Source organism: Eutrigla gurnardus, assembly GCF_963514095.1.
Source record: "Eutrigla gurnardus genome assembly, chromosome: 13".
Taxonomy (NCBI): Eukaryota; Metazoa; Chordata; class Actinopteri; order Perciformes; family Triglidae; genus Eutrigla; species Eutrigla gurnardus.
The window spans coordinates 11,731,673-11,753,771 of NC_139936.1; the positions used below are offsets into that span (position 1 = coordinate 11,731,673).

General features: G+C 41.9%; 1 protein-coding gene across 1 annotated transcript; it reads right to left on the minus strand.

Annotated features, from left to right (window-relative positions):
* Nucleotides 1–18,078: 18,078 nt before the first annotated feature.
* Nucleotides 18,079–19,672, minus strand: htr1aa (5-hydroxytryptamine (serotonin) receptor 1A a). The gene has a single exon (XM_084024774.1). It carries the CDS (start codon nt 19,379–19,381, stop codon nt 18,098–18,100), a length of 1,284 nt encoding a protein of 427 aa, XP_083880900.1. The 5' UTR covers nt 19,382–19,672; the 3' UTR covers nt 18,079–18,097.
* Nucleotides 19,673–22,099: the final 2,427 nt, after the last annotated feature.

Consider the following 22,099-nt stretch of genomic DNA (forward strand, 5'->3'; position numbering starts at 1 on the left):
AAAAAATATGAGAGCGCTAAGTCTCAGCGTCCTCACGGTGCACTGGACCAACACACCATATATCACATCTATGTACAGCTTGATGTTTATTACATTATATTAAGTCCTACACAGTTATAGGATGCATTTTCAATGTAAATATGCAAGCTTAGCCGTCTCATTCACAAGGCAAACTTTGCAGCTACTGCTCATTCCTCTAAAACTTCAACATCTCTCTCTGATTCATATGTTATGGTTTCACCTTTAACAGCTTCCAGTTGTTATTGATTGCAGGTTGGCCAACTGTTAGCCTACTGCTTTGTTGTCGGCGTCCCTGAATGGACTCCACATCGGAATGTTTACTGTAGGTTCAACTGCATGCATGAGCCGTGTAGACTCTAAACTGTTGGGCTTAAACAATTCTTCAAACGGAGTGTTGATTTGGCTTTAAATGTTGGCACATTGCTCACTGACTCCCAGCACCTGTCTGCATTCATTTCACAACACTTTGTAAAAGCAAAGCATACCTCCAGGCCGTCATTCAACCAACATGTCGTCGTCAAACAACCCACGCGGCTGTTACAAATAAATGATTCAGTATTTAGAGTTTGTTTTGATTTGATCTGCAGTCTATGGTCAAGATTTCTGGAGAGATTTTGTGAAGGTCAGTTTCTTAACTGTGAATACCTGATCCATATGGTCACGCTTGTTGCCCTTATGCTTGCAGCCCTTCGTCAGCAGAAATCGTCAGAAGGGGAATAACGGTGCATACCGACAGTCTCTCCTAGAAACCATTCAGTTGTAAGCACAAAGCCACGCAAAGTCAAGTGAAGATTGAAAAGAGAGCTTTCACACTTGTCTGATTCAAAAAGTGACATGCATCCTCCTCTCATGATTCCACCGTTGGAAAGGGGTTTCAGACTTTGATAAGAGCTCTTCTAGTGAAGCAAACTGACGATTGGTTTTTGCTAACCATTGACTCTGACCTCCGCCCGAAAGGTTTTACAGTTCTACAACAACGTTGTTCAATAACTGCCTTTCTGTGAATTGAGTCATTATCTTTATTAACACAAGAGGTCGCTTGTCAGGAAGGACATTGTCATTTATGTGCAAGATTTAGATGCAATTTAATTATACTCTTCCCCACAACAGCTGTCACTCCTCTCACACTCTATTCAATTTGTTTTATTTCTATAGCCCCAAATCACAAATTTGCCATTTGGCTTTACAAATTGTCCAGCATGTGACATCCTCTGTCCTGGGAGCCTCCATCGATTTAAGGAAAAACTCCCCTTTTAACAGAGGGGGAGAAAAAGGAAAGAAACCTCTAGTTCCCTTGCCATTTAATTTAAGTGCAGGATCTCTATTATCTGGCTCTCCTCGATCTGAGCTCTGACCACCTCCTCCTTACAAGCTCCTTCCCATAGTCTATCATGCATTCAAACTGTATCTCAGGTTTAGTTTTTTCATTCAATCTGTCTCCTGAGAGTGCAAATCAATTTCAGTTATCAATAATTCTCTGCAGTGTCACAGAGTCACTTTCCAACGTGGTTTGTCACACTTGTGAAATGATTCTGATTCTAGAAGACCCTTCTGGGAACCAGATTTTAATTCATTTTTCATGTTGAACTTTGCTGGAGATCAACATCTCTTGGTTGTAATGAGATTGCATCTCTACAGACTATGAATTATTTCTGAGAGTCCTCATCTCCCATGATATGAAAATGCCAGCTTGCTCCTAAGGGAGCAACATCGCAATCAATTTCCTAACACTAAAGTGAAAATGTCAAGAACTTTCAATGTTGATTTGCCCTAAGGCCCTTGCGGCTGAGTTGAAGCTCATTATTGTGTGTATAAACCAGTGTTGTAAAATACTGTAACATTGGTGTTAAATGAAAAAGCACAAATGGCCGCACGAGAGAAAGCAGTCATGATCTTGGTTTTTGTTTGCTTTCCCCTGTTGTTTTGTTGTTTCTGTCTCTTGTGGTATTGGTTGGCTGTTTTATATTCTGTCTTGTGTTGTCTTGCTTTACTTCCTGTTCAGTTTCCCTCCTTTTCTGGTGTACCAGCTGTGTCTGATTGTCTCGTCAGCCTTGCCTCTTGTTCTCCCCAATCACCTCAGCCTGCCCTTGTGTTTCCCCACCCGTCTCTCGTCCTCCTAATCAGCCCTTGTGTATTTCTGTCTGTGTGTTCCTTTTGTTTCACTGCTCGTTCCTCTGTGAACGTCGGCTCACCACCGCTGTCTGTCCAGCCAGTGCGTGATTGCCGTGTGTTCCTTGTGTTGGTGGATTATTTTCACCAGTAGTGCGTTTTTGTTTTCTGTTGATCTATTCTCGTTCCTTTTTTTTTACCGTTTTTGCCCTTGTGGCCTAAGTTTGAACTGTGTTTTTGTTAGTTTCTTTTATGTAATAAAACCTTTCCCCCCCCTTTTCCCTCCTTTCCTCCCTCAAAACAGTGACAAAAGGTGATTTCCATGTATTGATTTATCTGTTTGTTGATGGAGAGCAACCCCTTTCACATTATGCTTTGTCTTCAAATCCATTTTCAATCAGCAGATGAAAGGAATATATGATCAGATTGTTTGTTGATGTTAGCCTTAGCGGAGTGTATCATCACTGTGCCATGTATTGTGGTTTTGTGAAATGCGTGTTTTTTAATAATATGAAGCTGGTGTAGTGTGATCCTGGTAATGCTTTTAGGGAGATGCACATGTACGGATACAGCAGTTATGCTATGGATCACATTTAATTATAGAATACACTGGAGCTGCATGGGTCTTTCTTTTGAATTTCAGGCCATTTCAAGCAGACTGACTATGTTTACATAACCGCTCCAGCCCCCTATAGGTGAATGCATGTCACCTGCGGCCGGTCATCCCGGCTGAATAAAGCGACCCCCCCATCTCCACCTGTCTGATAAATGGCTGAGGCCCTATTCCCTCGCTTTGCTTTTTTATGCCGTCGCCCGTCTTTGATGTCATCAGATAATTGCTCCTTTTAGAACTCGGAAAGGGCCACTCAGCGCTCACGGGATGGAAGAGTATCCATGGTGACAATCTTTGTTATTCCACACGGCAAACAACTGTTTATTGTGCCGTGGAAGAGGACTATGCTTTCGAGTGGAGATGCTGCACATCTGGGGCCGAGGAGAGAGGGAGACGGAGAGCGAGAGACGGACGGAAAGAGAAAGGGAGAGATGAAAGGCGACTAGGAACACATTGGTGTGTGAGTGATGGAAAGAGGAGAGACAGGTACTTAATGGATCGTAACTGCTCAGGGAGGAAAAAGGAGAGCTTGGTGAGGGCTCAGTGAGGCTGCTGAAAGAAAAGGAACCCAAATCACAGGATTTTCTTTCCTGTGTTCACAAAGGAGCTTTATGTGCATCGATCCAGACCAGGCAGGATGGATATTGATACCCACACTGGATATATGGATTGATGCGAGGAATGATACCTGTCAAACACAGGTTGTACACAACATGCCTCTAAAATGAGCATACAGACATTTTTCTGGTGTACTGCTACAGTACCAGTGCACTCTTGCTCCAGCTTTTCCTTGTGTATAGTTATTATTAATGAATGCACACGTCCACAATGTGGATGATTTCAGCTCAGCCATTTGTAAGGCTGTCATTGCTGCTGTATCCCTCAGCCCCATCAGTCCTCCTCTCTTTTCTTGTATCAGACTTGATGACTGAGCTAAACTCCACTATACGTCAAAGCCCTTTGAATTACAATCCTCTTCACACTCCAGTGCAACAACGAAATTGGCCATCTCACATTTTGCATTTATTACCATTGGATATTGCCAAATGCAATTATGGCAGAAAATGCATGGCTTCCAGCTACGCGATTGACTTTGGCTGCCGTATCCACTTTTTTTGTGACACTGCAAGGTAATAAGAGTCACATTATTAATGTACCTGATTAATTTAGGAAGCACATAGCTTCCAGTGAAACAAGTGACCCAGAACTACAGAGTTTTACAGGTTTGAGACTGCTTTATGCACAGATATTACACCTTTATTGCAAAGTCTACTGTTAGTTGAAAGTCAGAGGATGGATATTTGATCGACTGAGAATGTTGACTGCAGTTCACAGGAAGTTCAAATCAGAATTGGATGTGATGGATTTGTTGACGGCGAGAAACACCGCAGGCATAAACATAATTTTGTTATTTTATCATGCACTGATAAGTCTTAAGACTTGGGGTTATTTGCTTCCATACATTTCTTATTTCACACTAGTGGAAAGAAAACATCTAAACAGGCAGTTTGAGGTGTTTATTTTACTACTTTGTCCATTTGCATCTGTAGATTTACCCCAAATCCAGCAAAGGCACTTTCTATGAGTCCTTATTTGTGTCATTTCAGGAAAAAAAACCCAGATTTATTGGTGATTTATGTTCATTTCTTTCTTGTCTACTGATCTGTAGTCTTTCAAAATGTATAGAACTTTACCGTCCATGTCTTTAAAAGCATAAATAAACACATCTACACCTCCTCAGAAACATTCAGGAAGGTGCCAAATTTTGAATGAATACAGCCCAAGGCGCACTTCATCCTGCTGTAGCCTGCCTGCTCCCTCTGTGGTCCACACAGCACAGAGACTGATGGGGGTAATGCGTATATTATATTGCACATTTAATGAAAATATATATTAAACCTTTAAAAGAACTTCACAGAAAAACACACACTCTGACCAAAGGGGTGGATTACATATTTGGGGTAAACAAGTTGGAAGCCGTCTCATGTGAAATTGCTCCCCGTCTACAGCCGTCTGCCCACATCATGTTTCTGGTTGCACATGCTGAACCATTACCAGCAACACTTATTTCAGAGGAGCCTCAAACATATCCCAGGGGTCCAGACCAGCAATCAATTCCCTGCGCTGCTTCTTAAAGGCAGAGGAGAGGCGATATAGTGGCTCTCTGAGGAGTTGGTAAGGGCAATGATGAGAGGATTGTGGTAGAATCGAGAGCAGTGGAGAGGAGACGAGTTAGGAGAAGGATGGAGAAGAGAGGACACACAAGGTGTCATTTTGTGCGTCTCTCCCTCTGCATGAATGATGTGCTCTGGAAGATGACAAGCATTAAGAATAACGATACAGAAATAGCCAATCTTCTTGCTGATGTTCTTACTTATGCATCAGTATTAAATTGAGACTCTTTTATAACCAGAAAAACGTCCCTCACAGTAACTTTATTTGGAGGATTATGATATATATTTTCTATACTTCATGCCAGAAGAGGTTTAGGGAGAGAGGGTTTCGTGTGCATGTTTAAAGCTATTTGAAGCAAATGTGTTTGTTTTTTTTACTTTGGGCTATAAATAAAACAGTGCATTTTTAAAAGGAAAGAGTGGGAGGCAACAGGGAGAGAGGAGGACAATAGGATAGAATTATTGAAAAGGGGGAAATTTTGAAATATGAAATGAAAGAGAATACAAGAGGGAGAAAGAGAGTACGTGAAAGATAATTATGGGTGGGTGCTGGAGCTAAAGGAAGAAGTGATTAAAAATGTGAGAACTTCAGGGGAACCATATTAAAATGTCTGTTATGTGTACGTGTGTGTGTTTTCCAACAGCACATATGTGTGCCGTGCTCCTATGAAGTAAGAAAGCCTGAAAGCATTTTAAGAGCCGAACCGCTTTGATTTCCAATTTACAGAAGTCTCTCTCTCCTCGTGGAGTTCCACTCAGGGAATTCTTGTCATTTTGTGAGGCTGAGGTTGGCAATCAGTGCAGTGTATTGTTCACACATCTCTGATAATCCCGGGCTAGTCCTGGTGGATTAGAGCAGGAGATACTCTGATGCTCCGTATTGTTTGAGAGGACAGAAAAGGTTCTGGTTAAGCAGGAGGAGAACTAATCTGAAATGTTATTTCACTGTGTGCAGCCGCTGTCCTTTTTTTTTTTCAAGAACATGTCAATGCTGCTCATCCCACAATATTGCCTTATTCCAGTTTTTCATAAAAATAGATCTTGCACTTGAAACAGGACAATGTGTAAGGGCAGATGACTTCAGCTTTCCCATCAAACTAAACCAATCAAAGGAGATGTGTGGTGTGCGTGATCACATTCACGATAGATTATCAGCGAGGCAGCTCGTCTGCATAATTCATATTTTGTCAAACAGCATATTTTATCCACTATATGCTTTCTCCCTTTCTGTAGTTTCCCTCCCTGTGTCATTAAGCGAGGAGACCTTTTGAATGAAGCACTTTATTACACTGTGTCAGGAATGAAAATCCATTCTTCTGCTGAGGTGAACACATGACCTTGAAATATTAAAGTGTCACTGCTCAGATTTACTGACATGGAGTATCTGAATGACCGGATTCATGCTCATATGGAGATGATGAAGGGTATAATATACACATTTACTACCATGAATCATGTTTTTTCCTACAAGTAATGAAAGAAATCATAATGTAAACAAGCGGCATGTATAACTCTTAGTATCTCATAACATAAGTATATCTTAAATGTTGCATTTTGTAAGATCATTGCTCAAATGCAGTCAATGTGGCCTTGCCAGCTTAGTGTCATGTGATACAGTTAAGTCATGGAACTATGAATGACCCTCCTCATGAACCAAGAGTTCAACCACATGTCATAAGCATCAGTTTGCATTACATGGAATGATGTTTAATCTCTGTGGTCGGCCCCGATGGATTATTAAACCCTAAGATTAACATTAACCATAAATTCAAGGCTAAAGCAGTGGCAGTTTTCCTCATTTTACAAGGAGTCCAGGCAGGCTTATAAACATTTTTGTGCACTTACAGTCTGCATACAACAATGCTGAGTTCAGCATCCTCACTGCTACACTGGACCTTTCACCTGCCACCAGCCTCCTATTGTATCTGTGTTTAGTTGTACGTTTTTGTGTCGATGCATAGTTTTTTCAGGTTGTCCGTCCGTCTAATGAACACCATATGTCAGGAACATATTGAGCCAAATTTGCGTCCGTTTGCACTCAGGGTTGAACTGATTAGATTTGGGTTTTCCAAGGTGACCTCCCATTCTCGTGAATGCGATATATATCAGGAACACCTTGAGTAAATTTCTTCAGACTTGGCACAAATGTCCACTTGGGCTGATTAGATTTTGACATGGATGTGCACTGCAACATGACTAGGTAGGCAGAGGCTCACCACCGCCAGGTGCTTATACTAGTTTTTGTTTTTATTCGTTTTTGTCCGTTTTATTTTACACTTTTTTTTTAACCACTCTTGTGTAAAACACCCTCCATTGTCAGTTCCTTGTCTCAACATTAGCCACAAAAATAATGTTTTAGGATTTTCCACAGTATTTGGGATTATTGCCCAAAGCATTTTGTTGTTTTTTTCCTCAAACGTTAACCAGCTATGGCGCTTTTGCCATTTCTCATTAAATGTGGTCTTGACCCTTTTCTCCACGCTTCCTTCTCTCCCTGCTAATGGTAATTGACAGCTTTAGTTGAGTTTGTCTGCTTCTTATTCTTATCTACGTTTTCCCCCTGAGGCCTCATGCATTAAGAATACAGTGATATTTGAGCAATTTGAAAAGTTCATTGATATGTGACGGTGAAATGCAAATCCATGGCAACATGTTAAAGGTTTTTTATTTCGACAGACTGGAACCAGATCAGGGGAGCTCTTGCACCAGTACATGTGAGTGTGTGGTAGATTGCCCGTGAAACACAACGAACTGGAGTTGAAAGGAGATCAGCTGAATGCATGCATCACTTATACATGCAAACACACGTGTGTGTGCACAAGCTGCTGTTTCAGCAACACATCTGTGAATCTTCTTAGAAAAGCAGAATTTTAAAGAATGTTTGGTATACAGCATTTGCACTGACTCTGCAAACTTTGTATATTTCTCCTGGGTCTGCATAATTAATAGGAGCTGGGGCAGGCATGCTTTATCAATAAACTGTATACACAGTATCCATACCAATTTTGTATGTAATGTTCCCTCACTTTTCCTGTGGGGCATTTTCTCCGCTTCTCTTCCCTATTTGCTCGTGTTCATGTTGTTACGGCCGCCACTGGCTGCCGTTTAGAATATTAATTGTGGTTAGTGTGTGTTGTGATTGTGATTCTGCCAGCTCTGTTTCCCTGTCAACGATTGGTCCTCCTGGAGCCGAGACCGCCTACTGCCTGCATGCTGTTCGCTGGTGTCCGTGAACCTACCAATCGGGAGTCATCAATTATCTCCAGCGAAGTTAAATAGCCTGTGTGTCCACAGTTCAGTTTAGTACAGCCTGCCTATTGCCTGTCATTAGTTTGTTTTTCATTCATGGTATGTGGTAAGCTAATGGGTGCTGACCTCTATTTATGCCTCCTTATTTTTGTGTATTGGTTGTTTGTCGGCACCTGTGTAGCCTTTTTTCTGTTGCATTTACTTGCACTTAGGCCTTTTTTATGGAGAATTAAACACTTGACCTTGACCAGAACTCCTCCCATTGTCACATTCCATCTCTTTTCATATCTCACTTATGTTAATGCTCTCCACAAAGAGCTGGGTCGTAACACATGTTCATATATTATTTGAATTACAGGAAGTGATGAGTATTATTACCATTTCTTTCTTTTTGTACAATGATATGATATAATGAGTGTCTGATACGTTAATGTTTAATGTTTTGTACTTTCCCACATTGTACTATTACAGTGATATTTGGAGAGAGTAATGTAATCTTTCAAGTGACTTGAATAGCTCATATCGTTTGATACGTTGCATAAAAAGACGGAATGTCTGGTAGATAAAGAACAGAAAAACTAAACTGCTGCAGTGAAACACAGCCACAAGGTTCATTTAGCTTATGTTTAAGCTGTTTTTTATTACAGCTTTTTGTGTTATCTTTGAGGAAATTGTCATGTTTTGATGCCGAAAACATTTTTATTTTATCAGAATTAATGATTCAAGCAAGCAATACTTAATTGGTTGAAGGTGTTATTTCATGTGAGATGTGCACATTGAAACTGCTTTGATGCAGGATATTGGTGCTGAGATAATCAAATTCGATCAAATTGCTTGGAACCAGCAGATGCTCCTGTGCCAAAAAAAGCTGTGCCTCTCTTCAAGACGTCTCTCCCTTTCTGTCCATCTCTCTCAAAAAAACATTTAAAGTGTCCGTCATCACTCAAGACGATCGCTCGTCTGACAGGCTTGGCTGCTCGGAAAAACGGAACAAGAGCGAAAAGGTCGAGGGTTTCTCCCAGCCAGACAGCAAGTGGGTGCTGCTCTTCTCTGACTTGTTTTTTTTCTGTTGCTGTTAAGTGAAAAGTCAATGAGTCTAGATTGTGGAGCGAGGAGGTGAGAGTTGCTTGAGGGGAAAGTGAGAGTGGTGTAAAAAGGTGAAAATTGAAGAGCATGGGAGGTGCACACAAAAAAAAGATGAAGAGGGGAGGGTGAAGGAGTGCAGAGGCCAGGAAGGAGGGTTAGGGGTTGTGAGGATGTTGTACTTAAATTGGCTGAAATGTATTTTGAACCCGTCACTTTTGTTTTTCTCAAACCAAGAAACAAGAGGGTCACCTGAAAGAGAGTAACAACCACGCATCACAGAGGAAACCAAAGGGAATCATTTTGCTTTCAAATGATTCTAATCAACGGCAGCCCACTGTGGTTTGGGACCAGGACAGCTTAGAGGGTGGAATTCATTCATGACACTGAAGAGTAGATATTGATCAGGATGCCTCTAAGACTCTTCCCTGTGGAGGTTTTCCAGAATTTCCTCCTGCTGGGAAGAGACCTTTGAGCGGAACACGCTGGAGGAATTAGATATTCTACTGAGGAACCCCTCAGGATCACATGCCGATTTAATCATCACATCACATCTGTATGAAAAGCACAGGCCAGTAAAGCTTGTTCCTCATAATATATCCAGATCTTCCATATGTCCCTAAAAATACATTGTGGTGCGAGCGTGGAAGTACATGTTTGTGTTTGCACAAACTATCATGCATGACTATCCTCAAAGCACTCGCATGTAGTTTGCTCCGTGTTAAATGCCATGGTCAGAGGATCATGAGATAAGCCCCCTGGCTGCTGTTAGCACTGCATGTATCTAATTGGCCTCCTTTAGAGGCTCGGTTTGAGGATGACGAAGAGTCGGCGAGCTCTTATCCGTTAGAGACGTGGAGCTGCAGCCGGGTTGTGACAGAGACTAATAGATAGACCTTGCCAAGGGGACTGCTGCTGCTCTCCGCTAACGCATATACATACACAAATAAATCACACACGCGTCCACGCACAATACAAATGAACAACCCACACCCAGGCACGTCATTTGTTTACTAAGGTCTGACAATCCCAGATAGGCTTATTAGAACCCTCGGGGCGCCCGCTCATGTCCAGACACGACACGTTCAGATACAGCTTACACACACAAGAGCAGAAGTATTCAGCACACGCCGCTGTGAGTGTAATGTATGCATTTCACGCTTGGGGGGGTGCTGCCTTTACATACACATGCACACCGCAGGAGCTTCCTCATCTCAAGTCCAAAGGCCTTCAGCTTAGCCTTGAGCCGGGACTCCGAGTATCCTTGCACATGCTGAGGATTTCTCCCTTTTGGTACACTTTCTGAGTGGAGTACTGCACGGAACTAAAATACCAAAAGCCAGAGGGTGCACACGAATCCAAACTCTTTTATTAACTTTTTTTTTGTCTCCATTTCCCTTTTCCTTCTTTCTCTTTTTTGAGAAACATGATGGCACTCTGTTCACACTCCTCCTGTTTTTTATTCCTATCTGTCCATCATAAAACATTAAGTAAATGAAGCGATTGTATTAGCTCAGAAAAACAGTAGTAATGATGAATGCAGTTTTCATCGAATGTCATATAAACAGGTGAGCATTTGCTTAATGAATCAAGACAACTGAAGGCTTTGTTTTAGACATGACTTTATTCTGAGATGAATTGTATTGTTTTTCATTTTTTATTTGAAGATGTCATTGCTCCTCCTCCTTTGACAGTGAAGATGTGCATATGATCAAATACTTCCAATATCAGCCTCTTTGCCTGCTTCATCTAGACTACTTCACTTTAAATGTATGGGGAACACACTAACTAACATCAGTCATTTTCACCTGCAGTCCCTGGGCAGGTTGATGCTACTGTACACTTTAGATTACTGTTAGTATGACTAGGGGAGTATCTGTTTGTTTCTGTGTGTGTGTGTGTGTGTGTGTGTGTGTGTGTGTGTGTATTCATAACTGCCCAATTAATGTGCACATCTTCTGCCAGTGTCAGTATCTTGTTGGCAATTAAGACAACATGACTGAAAGCACCAACGCTGTCTCAGAGGACACAAAACAGCGAGCACTGAGATGACATCGTTATTAAAGATCAATGAAGCAGCAATAAAGCCGGTGTTACTGCGGGGCCAGATACTCGACTGCCAAAAAAGAAAGCAAAACTGATGGTGGTGGAGGAAATGTACAAAAAAAAAAAAATCCCTGAAGCAAAAAGCTGATATGTTAACTTATTTATACATATGCTGTAAACATGTTTACAGGGCACATTCGAGATGCTGCGAAAATGCATCGCAAGAGATGAAACGAAAAAACAGCAGGGATTTATTTTGATTTGAGTTCATTTTAAGGAAATAGATCTTCCTCTTGGCATATTGTGCTCGCTGTCAGATACTGGAGATGATGCAATAAGCCAACTGACTCTAACTCTGTGTTGGTGGTGTTAGAAGACACGGAAGATTATTAAGTAAATATTGGATAGTATATGTTTAGATCTTATACTGAAGTAAAAGTAGGCCACACTATCAAATACTCCATTACAAGTAAAGGTCCTGCGTTCATAATTTAATTCAACTTAAGTACAAATACAATTTTATTGGCAGCAATTGTCGTATTTTGTTGACTTTAAGGATTTTATATATTACTGGCCAGTTTAATCTGCAGTATGAAAATACATCATGAGTTATTAACTGAGTATGTTTTGAATGCCTACCTCTATGTCAAATTTGAATCAGAAGAGATGTCAAAATGTGTAATTTAAAGTACAACGGTGGCCTCTGAAATACAGTGGAGTAGAAAAAATGAAAATACTTAAATATAATACAAAAAACATCAATATTGTACTTAAGTACTTACTTTCCTCCATTGCTGAAATTCTATTTGATATTTCTTTCTTTTTTTTTGCCTTTCAGCCTCTACCTTGTTTTATGTTAACCAACATTAGAAAGATTGAATGCATTTCGCATCGCAATCGTTATTCTGTCATGTGAGTACGTGAAGTTTTACTGCAGATAGATAAGAGAGGACACCAGGAGAAAGAAACTGCAGATTTAAACCTCCTGTCTCTTTGAAATACAGTCAGTTGACTGTAATAGCTTTGTGGGCTGTGATAATTAATCATTCTGCTTGTTTGTTGGACCCTTTGTTGTATCATTATGCACTGTTTTTCCATTCCATTTCATTTTGTGAAGTTATGTTCCGCTAGTAAAGATGTTACAATGCCAGCAATATTTTTTTTTTTTTGTCAAAGTGCCACGAGAGCGACATGTAGCTCATCCGCTGCATAATAGATCCAAGAAAACTCCCTTCAACTGTCTCTCAAAATACAAAGTGTCACGTTGTCTAATGTGTGTGTTAGTGGGGAAAAGGATTGTTTTGTCACCATACTTTACAGTCATTTAATCACATGGTTCCCAAAATGTGTTCCCCCTCCTCCAAATGGTCAAAGTTCTGGAACACAAATCAGCATTTGTATGACTTTTTCCTAATATTTATTGTTTATAACACTTAATTAACGGTTTTCGTATCAACGAAACCGTCTGAGAAGTTTAGAGATGATGCATGTCTTTGGTGGAACTCAGACATCTGCAATATGACGAGGGGCCACAATCGGAAACGGCTTCTCCTTTTTTTTTTGTAAAAGGTCACATATCAAAAATGTAGTGGACCACTGCTTTAATCTTCAACAATGCATTGTATTTTTTAATCTCATTATATAATATATTCATTTGAAAAGTAGCCGTCGGCCAAATTCCACAGAGTAGAAATATTTATCTCTGAAATCTAGTGGAGTAGAATCTTAAATAGCATAAAATGGAATTACCTATAAACTATGTCTGTAACATTAGTAAATTAACTGCTTGGTTCAGAAAAGCAAATCAGTAAATTGATATTAAATTGGTAAGCTTAGAGAAAAAAACAGGTTTTCTGTGATTTCATTTGTTTACACACATTTTTCACATTTTCAGCAAAAGTGAGAATCTTTTTTATTTCTTTATTTGTATTTAAATTCTTAAGCTCTCTTAAAGTGTCCTCTTCTTCCTCTAGATGGAGCGTTTGAGCGTCTCCCTTCTGGACAGAGATTCAAAACGCAGGTCCTACTAGGTGAGAAATACTTTTCCCTCTAATTCCTTGAATGCCCTGATGGATGAGCCTATTGATTGATTGGAACATGATGGATTGATGTACTCCAGGTTTTATGTTACGCTGCTAGTGTGAGTGTGCACAGTATTTTATGTTTGTTGTTATGTTTTATCCATTTCATGTTGCAGTGTGTTTGAGTTGTGTTTAACCTGGAAACACAAATCTCCCCTTGAGGACAATAAATTAAAAATTGACTGTCGTCCTTGCAAATAATGACATTTTTAATTCCCCTCTACCCCTCTACACACACACACACACGCGTGCACACACACACACACACACACACACACACACACACACACACACACACACACTTTAAAAAGTGTGTGATCCAAAAATGGAGCAAAAAAAGGAGAATAAATGAAGCAGATGTTTATCTCTCTCTCTCTCTCTCTCTCTCTCTCTCTCTCTCTCTCTCTCTCTCTCTCTCTCTCTCTCTCTCCCCCCCCTCTCTCTCTCTCTCTCTCTGGGCACTGGACTATTCATCTCATTCTTTGTTTGTGAAAGCGTAAATAAAAAAAAAATATTTACTCTTACCTTTTCCCCCCCGTTTGCTGTTGTCCTTGAACATGTGATGCCTGCCCTCCATCAAACTGTGTGTGTGTGTGTGTGTGTGTGTGTGTGTGTGTGTGTGTGTGTGTGTGTCTGTGAGTGTGTGAGTGATCTGTATTGAAACTTTGTTTTATCCATCATTGTTTGGACTATACGGCGGAACAGAAGTGACGCATCCGTTTCTAAATGAGGTAAATTACCATCTTGTCGTGACAAAATGGCCATACCTGAAAACACCCAAACCTCAATCTCCCTCCGCGTCAGAAGGCTTTTTCTGGTGCTGTTCCCTTCGTGCCTCTCTCAGGCTCGGACAGAGGGAGGGAGAGAGAAAGCCTGTGGCGTGTGACGGGCTGTGAGATCCTTGACTCAGATGGATCAGAAAGACCCTGAAGTAGGAGGGGGCGAAGCAGAAACATGTGTTCTGCTGAGTGCTCAGTCATATCGGTTTCTCTCTTACTTCTTTTATTCTCTCTGTGTTGCTTTCTGCTCATCCCCATCGCTAACTTCTTCACTCAGTAGCTTTCCCTTTTTATATTGCAAACATGCATTTGCACACATCACTGTCGTGCTCAACGGCCACAGAACTAAACTATCATCATGGATAGATTGACATTTCTTCTGTATTTTATAGGATTACTTTGGAAAGTACTTACAGGGAAATGTATTATTTTAGTTTGTTTGCTTGTAGGGTACTTAGGGTGTGTACTTGAATTGAATATATGATAATTAATATATAAAAACGTGTCCTGTGAGTGTTTTTCATTCTGTTAAAACCTGCATCAGGCCAAAGGCCTTAAAAAAATGCCACGCTTATAGGTCAATGCTACTATTGCGTCTTCCCTTGAATAGTTAAAATATTTACTCAGAGTTCACTTTTGACCCCAAATTATTAAAAATGTTTTGCGGTACTGATGATCTGCTGGGGGAAAAAACGTATTGTCAGTGTGGGAAAGAAATCCTTATGCAACAAATATTTTTGGACTTGGACTCATTGTTTATAAAAATATCACCAAAGCGGTCCTTCCTCCTTTGAGCGCAGCCTAATTGTGGGTTTATTTTAAGATTTCCATTTGAAGCACTTCACTACGACAGGCTTGCATTAGTCAACTGATCTCAGATGACAGCCGTTTTTTAAAATTATGTTAAATAACACGTCCTTTCAATATTGTTGTTACCCATGTTGACTCCTTGTCAGCCTTCAGTCTGAGTAAAGACACTTTGCCTCGGGCTACAGGGATCAGTGAAGAACATCCATTGTCAAGGTTGTCAGGATACCTGATATCCTAAAACTTATTGGATCCTTTTGATGACTTCAAAGCATTTTAACGGTCCCACGTCAAAGCTAACAAGTGTTAAAACAAATTAATTCATGAAGTAATTAATATCAATAAGAGGATCAACTTCTTTGATTGTCTGTTCTCAGTGCTGTCACATTTTTAGGTGGCAACTGCTGTTTGATATTGATTTCAGATTGCAATAATGTACCCAAATTAAATGTCACTTCAAAACTGTGGAATAAAACGGTTTATTTCCTGTGTGGCTTCCCTCTGCAAAATCGATAAATGCTTTAGATCTAGTTTGTTGTTAAGGAGGACGTTGAAAATATGTTGAAACGGGCGTCTCTGCATTTGCACTTGACTGTTCTTTAACCTGCTGTTCATTCTTACTAAATTGATCCTATAGGACCGATAACCACCTACTATATGTAGGCATAATCCCATACAATTTCCACCCCGTTTGAGGCCAGAGGGCTATGGCACACATACAATAAACCCTGTAATCACCTTGTTTGTGGTGCCATTTTATATAATCGCCCTCTCCTCCCCTCCCGGGTTGAAGGAGATGCTCCTGCGTCATCACTCTGCTCCCACCTATTATATTTAAGAATCCTAGAGGGAGTGGGATTAATTCAGTGCAATCCAAAGCTTTGATATTACTGCATAGTTCAAAGGAGGTGAGCTTTGTTCTAATCCCATGTATCAGGACCAAAAATGTAATGATTTAATAATGGTCTTACACGCCAGTGTGACATACAATTGAAAAATATCCTCTGCAGCGCTCAGCGGCTCACACCACGTTCTCTATGGGCCTCTGAGATCGTCATAAGCCCAGAACTTGACCTACGGGTCACAGGTATTGGATTAATTTTCCCAAAAGCATTTTGAGTGCATTGATGTTGCACTGATGCACCAGGGAGCAAAAGAAAAACCTGTGTCATGGAGGGGGAGAGAGGGAGAGGTTTTTTTTCAATGATTTCCTCCTTGCTCGGTTTTCTTCAATTCAATAAACTGATGTTTTTACCTGATCAAAAGGTATCTTTTGTTTACTGTCGTGGGAGTGACTTTATGAGCCAGAAAAGCAACATATCCTCACATGTGAGAAGCTGAGATGGTGATTGTTTCATCAATTATTAAAAGAAGAATCATTTCTCTGTAGAATGACAGTCGATGCAGCAGACATGCGAAATAAGAGGCGTGGAGGAAGTGGAGCTTCAGTCACTTTTTTGTCAAACTAAACCTTCAAGCTCACATTAAGAGTTTGTTCGTGTGTAATCATATGTCATTTATTATGATTATATTCATTCATTAACTGTTATTACAGCAGCTATGATGCCTCATAAGAGGAGCTACGGTTGTTGACACATATTAATAAACCTTTAAAAATGTTCTTATATCTGCTTACACTAATATTACAGTGTGTTGTGAAACATTTTAATAGTTTATTTATTGTACAAATAACATACATGTGCCCTGCAGAGACGCGGGTGTCCTCTCTAAATGATCCCGCTGCGTTGCATTCTGATGGGTCCAGGCTCGCCCTGCCGGCCCCGCCAGCCTGACCCACGAAGCCTCGGGATTGACCCATCGATCTTGTGAAGCGTGCCGGCCTCGTTGGGACTTCTTCCTGAAAGTTGTTTACGTCCTCCTGACAGTCTTTATCTTTGTGTCTGCTCTAAGTGGATTTGTGTCTGGGATCTGTGTGATAGATGCAGTTGTGGCAGCGAGGAGGTTTTCCTGCCACTCTTTGTATTATGTGGCCTATTTTCTTTTCTTTTTTTTTTCTGAGCAGCGCTCTACTTTATGGTATTATTATTACTGCTTTTCTTTATGTTGATGTAACCAAGCTGTCTTCCCAAATACTCAATGCTGTATGGTATAATAACCTAATATAAATGTTTGATGCGCTCCCTTGATTTTACTCTTGAGCAATCTGTCTTTCTCAATCTGTTATTTATTTCTTCTCTCTCTCTCTCTCTCTTTCACTCTCTAATGCACACACACACACACACACACACACACACACACACACACACACACACACACACACACAAGACAATCTGAAATAGAGAGATGGGAGGGGGAGCTCTGGAATAAGATGAAAGAAGAAGAGGCGACTGAGAACGTATTACATCATAAATATAATACAGCCTGTATTTTAGAAAAAGAAATGCCCGTCTCCTTTTGCTTTTAACTTTGACGTGGATTTGAAGGATGGTCAGTGTGGTTTGTTCCATAGCCATTTGCTCTAGGACCTCAAAGACACCATGCACTCCACGGATAACCTTATCGCCCCCCATCATCATCAACCTTGTGGCCTTTCAAAGTGAATTGATAAGTTGCTCACTTGGCTCAAAACACAGTCAATGATTTATTCCTTATAAGGAAGGCTGTGATGGGACAGCTCCCAAGTCAAACTGTTTGGTTTTTTTCCAAAACAGGCCCTGATCTCTGCTTGGCTCATTACTTTTTTTTTTTTTTTTTTTTGTAAACAAGAATGGACTCGTATTTCTTCATGACAAACGTCGATTGCCTTTATTGTTTCAGTGCTACAAAGCTCATGGTAGGACGGAAACCCTGCGTGTCTCCTGATTAGAAATGCATGGAATCGGCACATAACACGTGTTGCATGGCAATATAACGATGGCTGCCGTCGCATATAGGCATATACTGTAGCTACAACACTGAATAGACATGAGCTTGTACATTTAGAGCGACATTTCCCGTCTCGTCTCATCTCATTAGCGGTCCCCTGGGTTTTCTTTGTACACGGTCCTTCAACACACCGAAAAATAGACTGTCCCTGAATCAAAGTCTGTGTTATTTTCCCAACATATAGTCAGCGAGTATCTCTCTGTTCGTTGACTCAAATGATGCAAACGCAAATGTTTTTGTCCCGTGTGACTACGGCCGGTGGAATTTGCATCTTATGATCTTCTTGAAAGCACTTTGGAAGTCTTTGTTGAAGTAGGCATATATGATGGGGTTGAGGAGCGAGTTGGAGTAGCCCAGCCAGTTTATGACGGCGCCCAGCCAGTCGGGCATGTAGCAGCTCTCTGCGCAGAAAGGCAGCACGAGTGCGACGATGAAAAAGGGCAGCCAGCAGAAGATGAACGTCCCCATGATGATCCCCAGGGTTTTCACCGTTTTGCGCTCCCTCGCCAGCGCGATCTTTCTCTTTGCCCCCGAGTTCTTGTCATTCACGTTCTCGTAGCCCTGCGAGGACGACTGGGGGGTGTTGGGCAGAGGCAGGTGCGTTTTGGAGTTGCTGATAACTTCTATGATCTCCAGCGACTCGCCCTCCTCCCCGTGCTTCACCGCGCCGTTTACGCACGGGGAGCTGGGTTTCGACTCGTCGCTGCGCTTCCAGCCTTTGCCCCCGGCCTCCCCGTTGGCTCTCTTGTGGAAGATGGCCGGGGACACAGCCAAGCACTTGTCCGACACTTTCGCCTTCTCGGGTTTCTTCACAGTCTTTCGTATTCGAAACCGTGCAGCCTTGAATATTCGCCCGTACAGGACCAGCATGAGGATGAGAGGGATATAAAAAGCCCCAAATGTGGAGTAGATGGTGTAGCCCGGGTCCTGGCTGATGATGCAGGCGTCGGGGTTCGCCCTGTCTTCGGCGCTTCTCCAGCCTAACATAGGCGGAATAGAGATGGAGAAACCAATTAGCCAAGTCACGCTGATCAAGATCGCAGCTCGCCTCGGCGTCCGTTTATTTACATAGTCAATTGGGTCTGTTATGGCCCAGTACCTGTCCAAGGCGATTGCGCACAGATGCAGGATGGAAGAGGTGCAACACAGTACATCCAGAGATATGAATAAGTCACAGATCCCCTGCCCCAGTGTCCACTTGTTCAAAACCTGGTAGAGGGCCGCCATTGGCAGAACCAGTACCGATACCATGAGGTCTGTCACTGCCAGGGATCCAATCAGATAGTTTGCCACATTCTGGAGAGATCGTTCCAGGGCGATGGCTGCCACGACGCACGCGTTGCCAAATATGGAGAAGATGATGAGGGCTCCCAGGAGCAGAGAGGTGATAATCTGGTAACTCAGCTTGAGATCTGGCTGAGACCCAGACCCCGTGCCATTCTCACTCCCGTCCCAGTCGGCGACCACGTCCACCCGGCCAGGGTAACCGGCGGTCGCGTTGCTGTCGTTGCTGCTTGTTGTTGTAAAATCCATAATGCGACCACACTGAGAGCGCAACTTTCCCAGAGCAGTGAGGGACACGCAGCTGGACCAGAAAGGCAGGACGCAGTCAGCCCCTCAGACCGCTGCCGCTGTGCGTTTTACCGGGGTCCATCGGAGTTACCGTGTTCGTGCCGTCGCTCTCAGGACGCATGACGCAGAGGTGTTTGGGAGTGTGTGTGTGTGTGTGTTTGTGTGCGTGTGTGTGCATGTGTGTGTGTGCGTGTGTGTGTGTGTGTGAGGGGGTTGTGTGTGGTGTAGCCCGTGAGTGTTGACAGCAGGGTGCGCTCACTGGTACTGCGAATCATCTGAGCTCGGTGACGCCGTGGATTCATTTATACCAGCAGCGTTGGGTACGTCAGACCGAGTTGGGGTCGCCCTGGAGTTTTGTGCCTCCGCTCTCCTCGTTGCTTCGTTTTTCACTCTAGACAGCCGACGAGGGTGCAGAGCTCTCCTCTGTTCTTTGTGTGACTCTCTGGACTCACTGAATGTCATATTTTGTGGATATTGTTTTTTAGTTTACATCCTAAATGGTAGGCGTCAGTCAGGACTTATTAGCCTAACGGATTTCTTACAAAAGTAGCAAGATAGCAAAAAAGGAGAGCAAACTCTACCGGCGGGATACTCGAGGTGGAAATATTCATTGGGAAATCTTAATTTTTTATCACTTTTTTTTTACCTTTTCGTTTGACCAACATTCATTTGAAACAGGCGGTTTTTTTTTTTTTTTTTTTATGGGATAAAAAAACCTGAGAGAGAAATTCAGACATAAGTTATCAGAGTTTAGTCTAGAACAATGCGTTTCAAGTCAGGATGGAAAGAAAGGTAACATGCAAGTATCGTTGGGAGCGAGAGGTAGTTTCAGGACCAGGGACAGCGCCATACCACAGGCCAGAGAGGAGAGCTCCTGCCATCTGCTGGCCACAGCGGGTACTGCAGCAAAAGATTCATACCGTTGCAGCAGTATTTTGAGTTAGGGCTATGTAAGATACTGTAGGAAGGATGAGGAGGCAGGGAAGGGGTGTGTGTGTGTGTGTGTGTGTGTGTGTGTGTGTGTGTGTGTGTGTGTGTGTGTGTGTGTGTGTGTGTGTGTGTGTGTGTGTGTGTGTGTGTGTGTGGAGGGTGGGGGGGTTGGAGGATAATTTTACAACAGAAACATTCTTCCTTACTGGAGACTTGAGTGACTAGTAAAAGTCAGTAGGTAGAGTTGGGTAGAGCTACAGTGGACAGAAGTATTCCAAAATATGTGTCCATAAAGTGTAACAGTATAGACTGTATAAAACAGTATAGACTGTATATAAAGAAGGGCAATGCATCACTTTTAATTCCTATAGCTTCAAAAGTGCCTCGAGTCTTCAGTGAAAATTATAGTACAACGCTAGCTTCAGCCTTTTAGCCATTTTACACCAAATTAACATTTTTATTTGAAGTACCATTTGCACACGGACGTGTTTTCATCAGAGAGCAGAAGTTTGAAGATTTTGCCTGAGTGTGCAATCTTCCATAACTAAAGCGTGCTGCAAGCTGGACTTAATATTCAAAATCGATTCACTCATTAAAGTAGGTCGACTATATTAAATAACCCAATACTTCTTCTGTTGGTGTAAAGCTCCCCGTGTGGACGTCAATTGATGTTCAATACACAATGTGTGTTGTACTTTAGTCAAGACTTTTTATTTCTTTATTTATTTACTTATAACCTGTATCATGCAAGTATCCAAAAAAGTACCAGAACTTTTGATCTACAAATATTAATTTAGAGAAATAGACTGATAAAGTACTGTAAAACACAACACTTATATTTTATTGACCATATTCAATTCAAAGCCAGAGACGTGGAGAGGGAAAGGAAAAGGCAGAAAGAGATATAGAGGGGGTGATAAGGGACAAAAGGAGGCGTTAGGTAGAGCCGGCTCCTGATCCTGTTCTTTACTTGTTAAGGCAATGGCTGCACTCACTGCAGCACAACAACCACAAAAGGAGGCTGCTTCTTCAGATTCTGTGCTGAAACCTTCTTCTCCTACTTTTTTGGGAAGTAATTGAACCCAAAACATGACGTCAGTACAGAAACACACATACATGGCTAGAGTTGATAACAACTGCTGGTCTGTTCCACCTGATTTAACATCTGGTTGGGTACGTTCTATGAGGTCTGACTGATTCCATGTAAATGCATTCTTACCTTTGATAATATCTTGTGGGAGTAGCAGTAGCTCCTCTTTGCCTTGGACTCCTCAACATTAACTTTGTTATTACTGACTCTGAGTCAGGCTGAATGTGGTCCACAGAGCTCTGGCTTAAGGTTTCTTCATCTTCATCACCAGCGGACTGATTACTCATAGAAGTGCTCATCACATCCTGGACCGTGTGACCTCAACGATCTGATGATCTGATGGAATCGAGCCAATATATGACGGAGATGAAAGAACATGGTGACTTCTTGTGTCTGATCCTAACCCTCCATGTAGTCCACCAACTCCAGCTGAGTGGAACAATAGGGAGCCACATTTGCTCTCTCCAGTGCTCCTAGATCTCAAGTCAGTCCAAATGTTCAAGTGGAGCTGACTGAATCTTCATTCTCTTGTCATCCACTGAAACAGCTCTTCAGCTGCGACTTCTTCCTCTGGCCTTTACACCTTCCTTCTAGTGTCTTCTCATTGCTGTCATGATCCAAACCATTGTCTGTCTGAATCCTCGTCAATGCAATGCTTC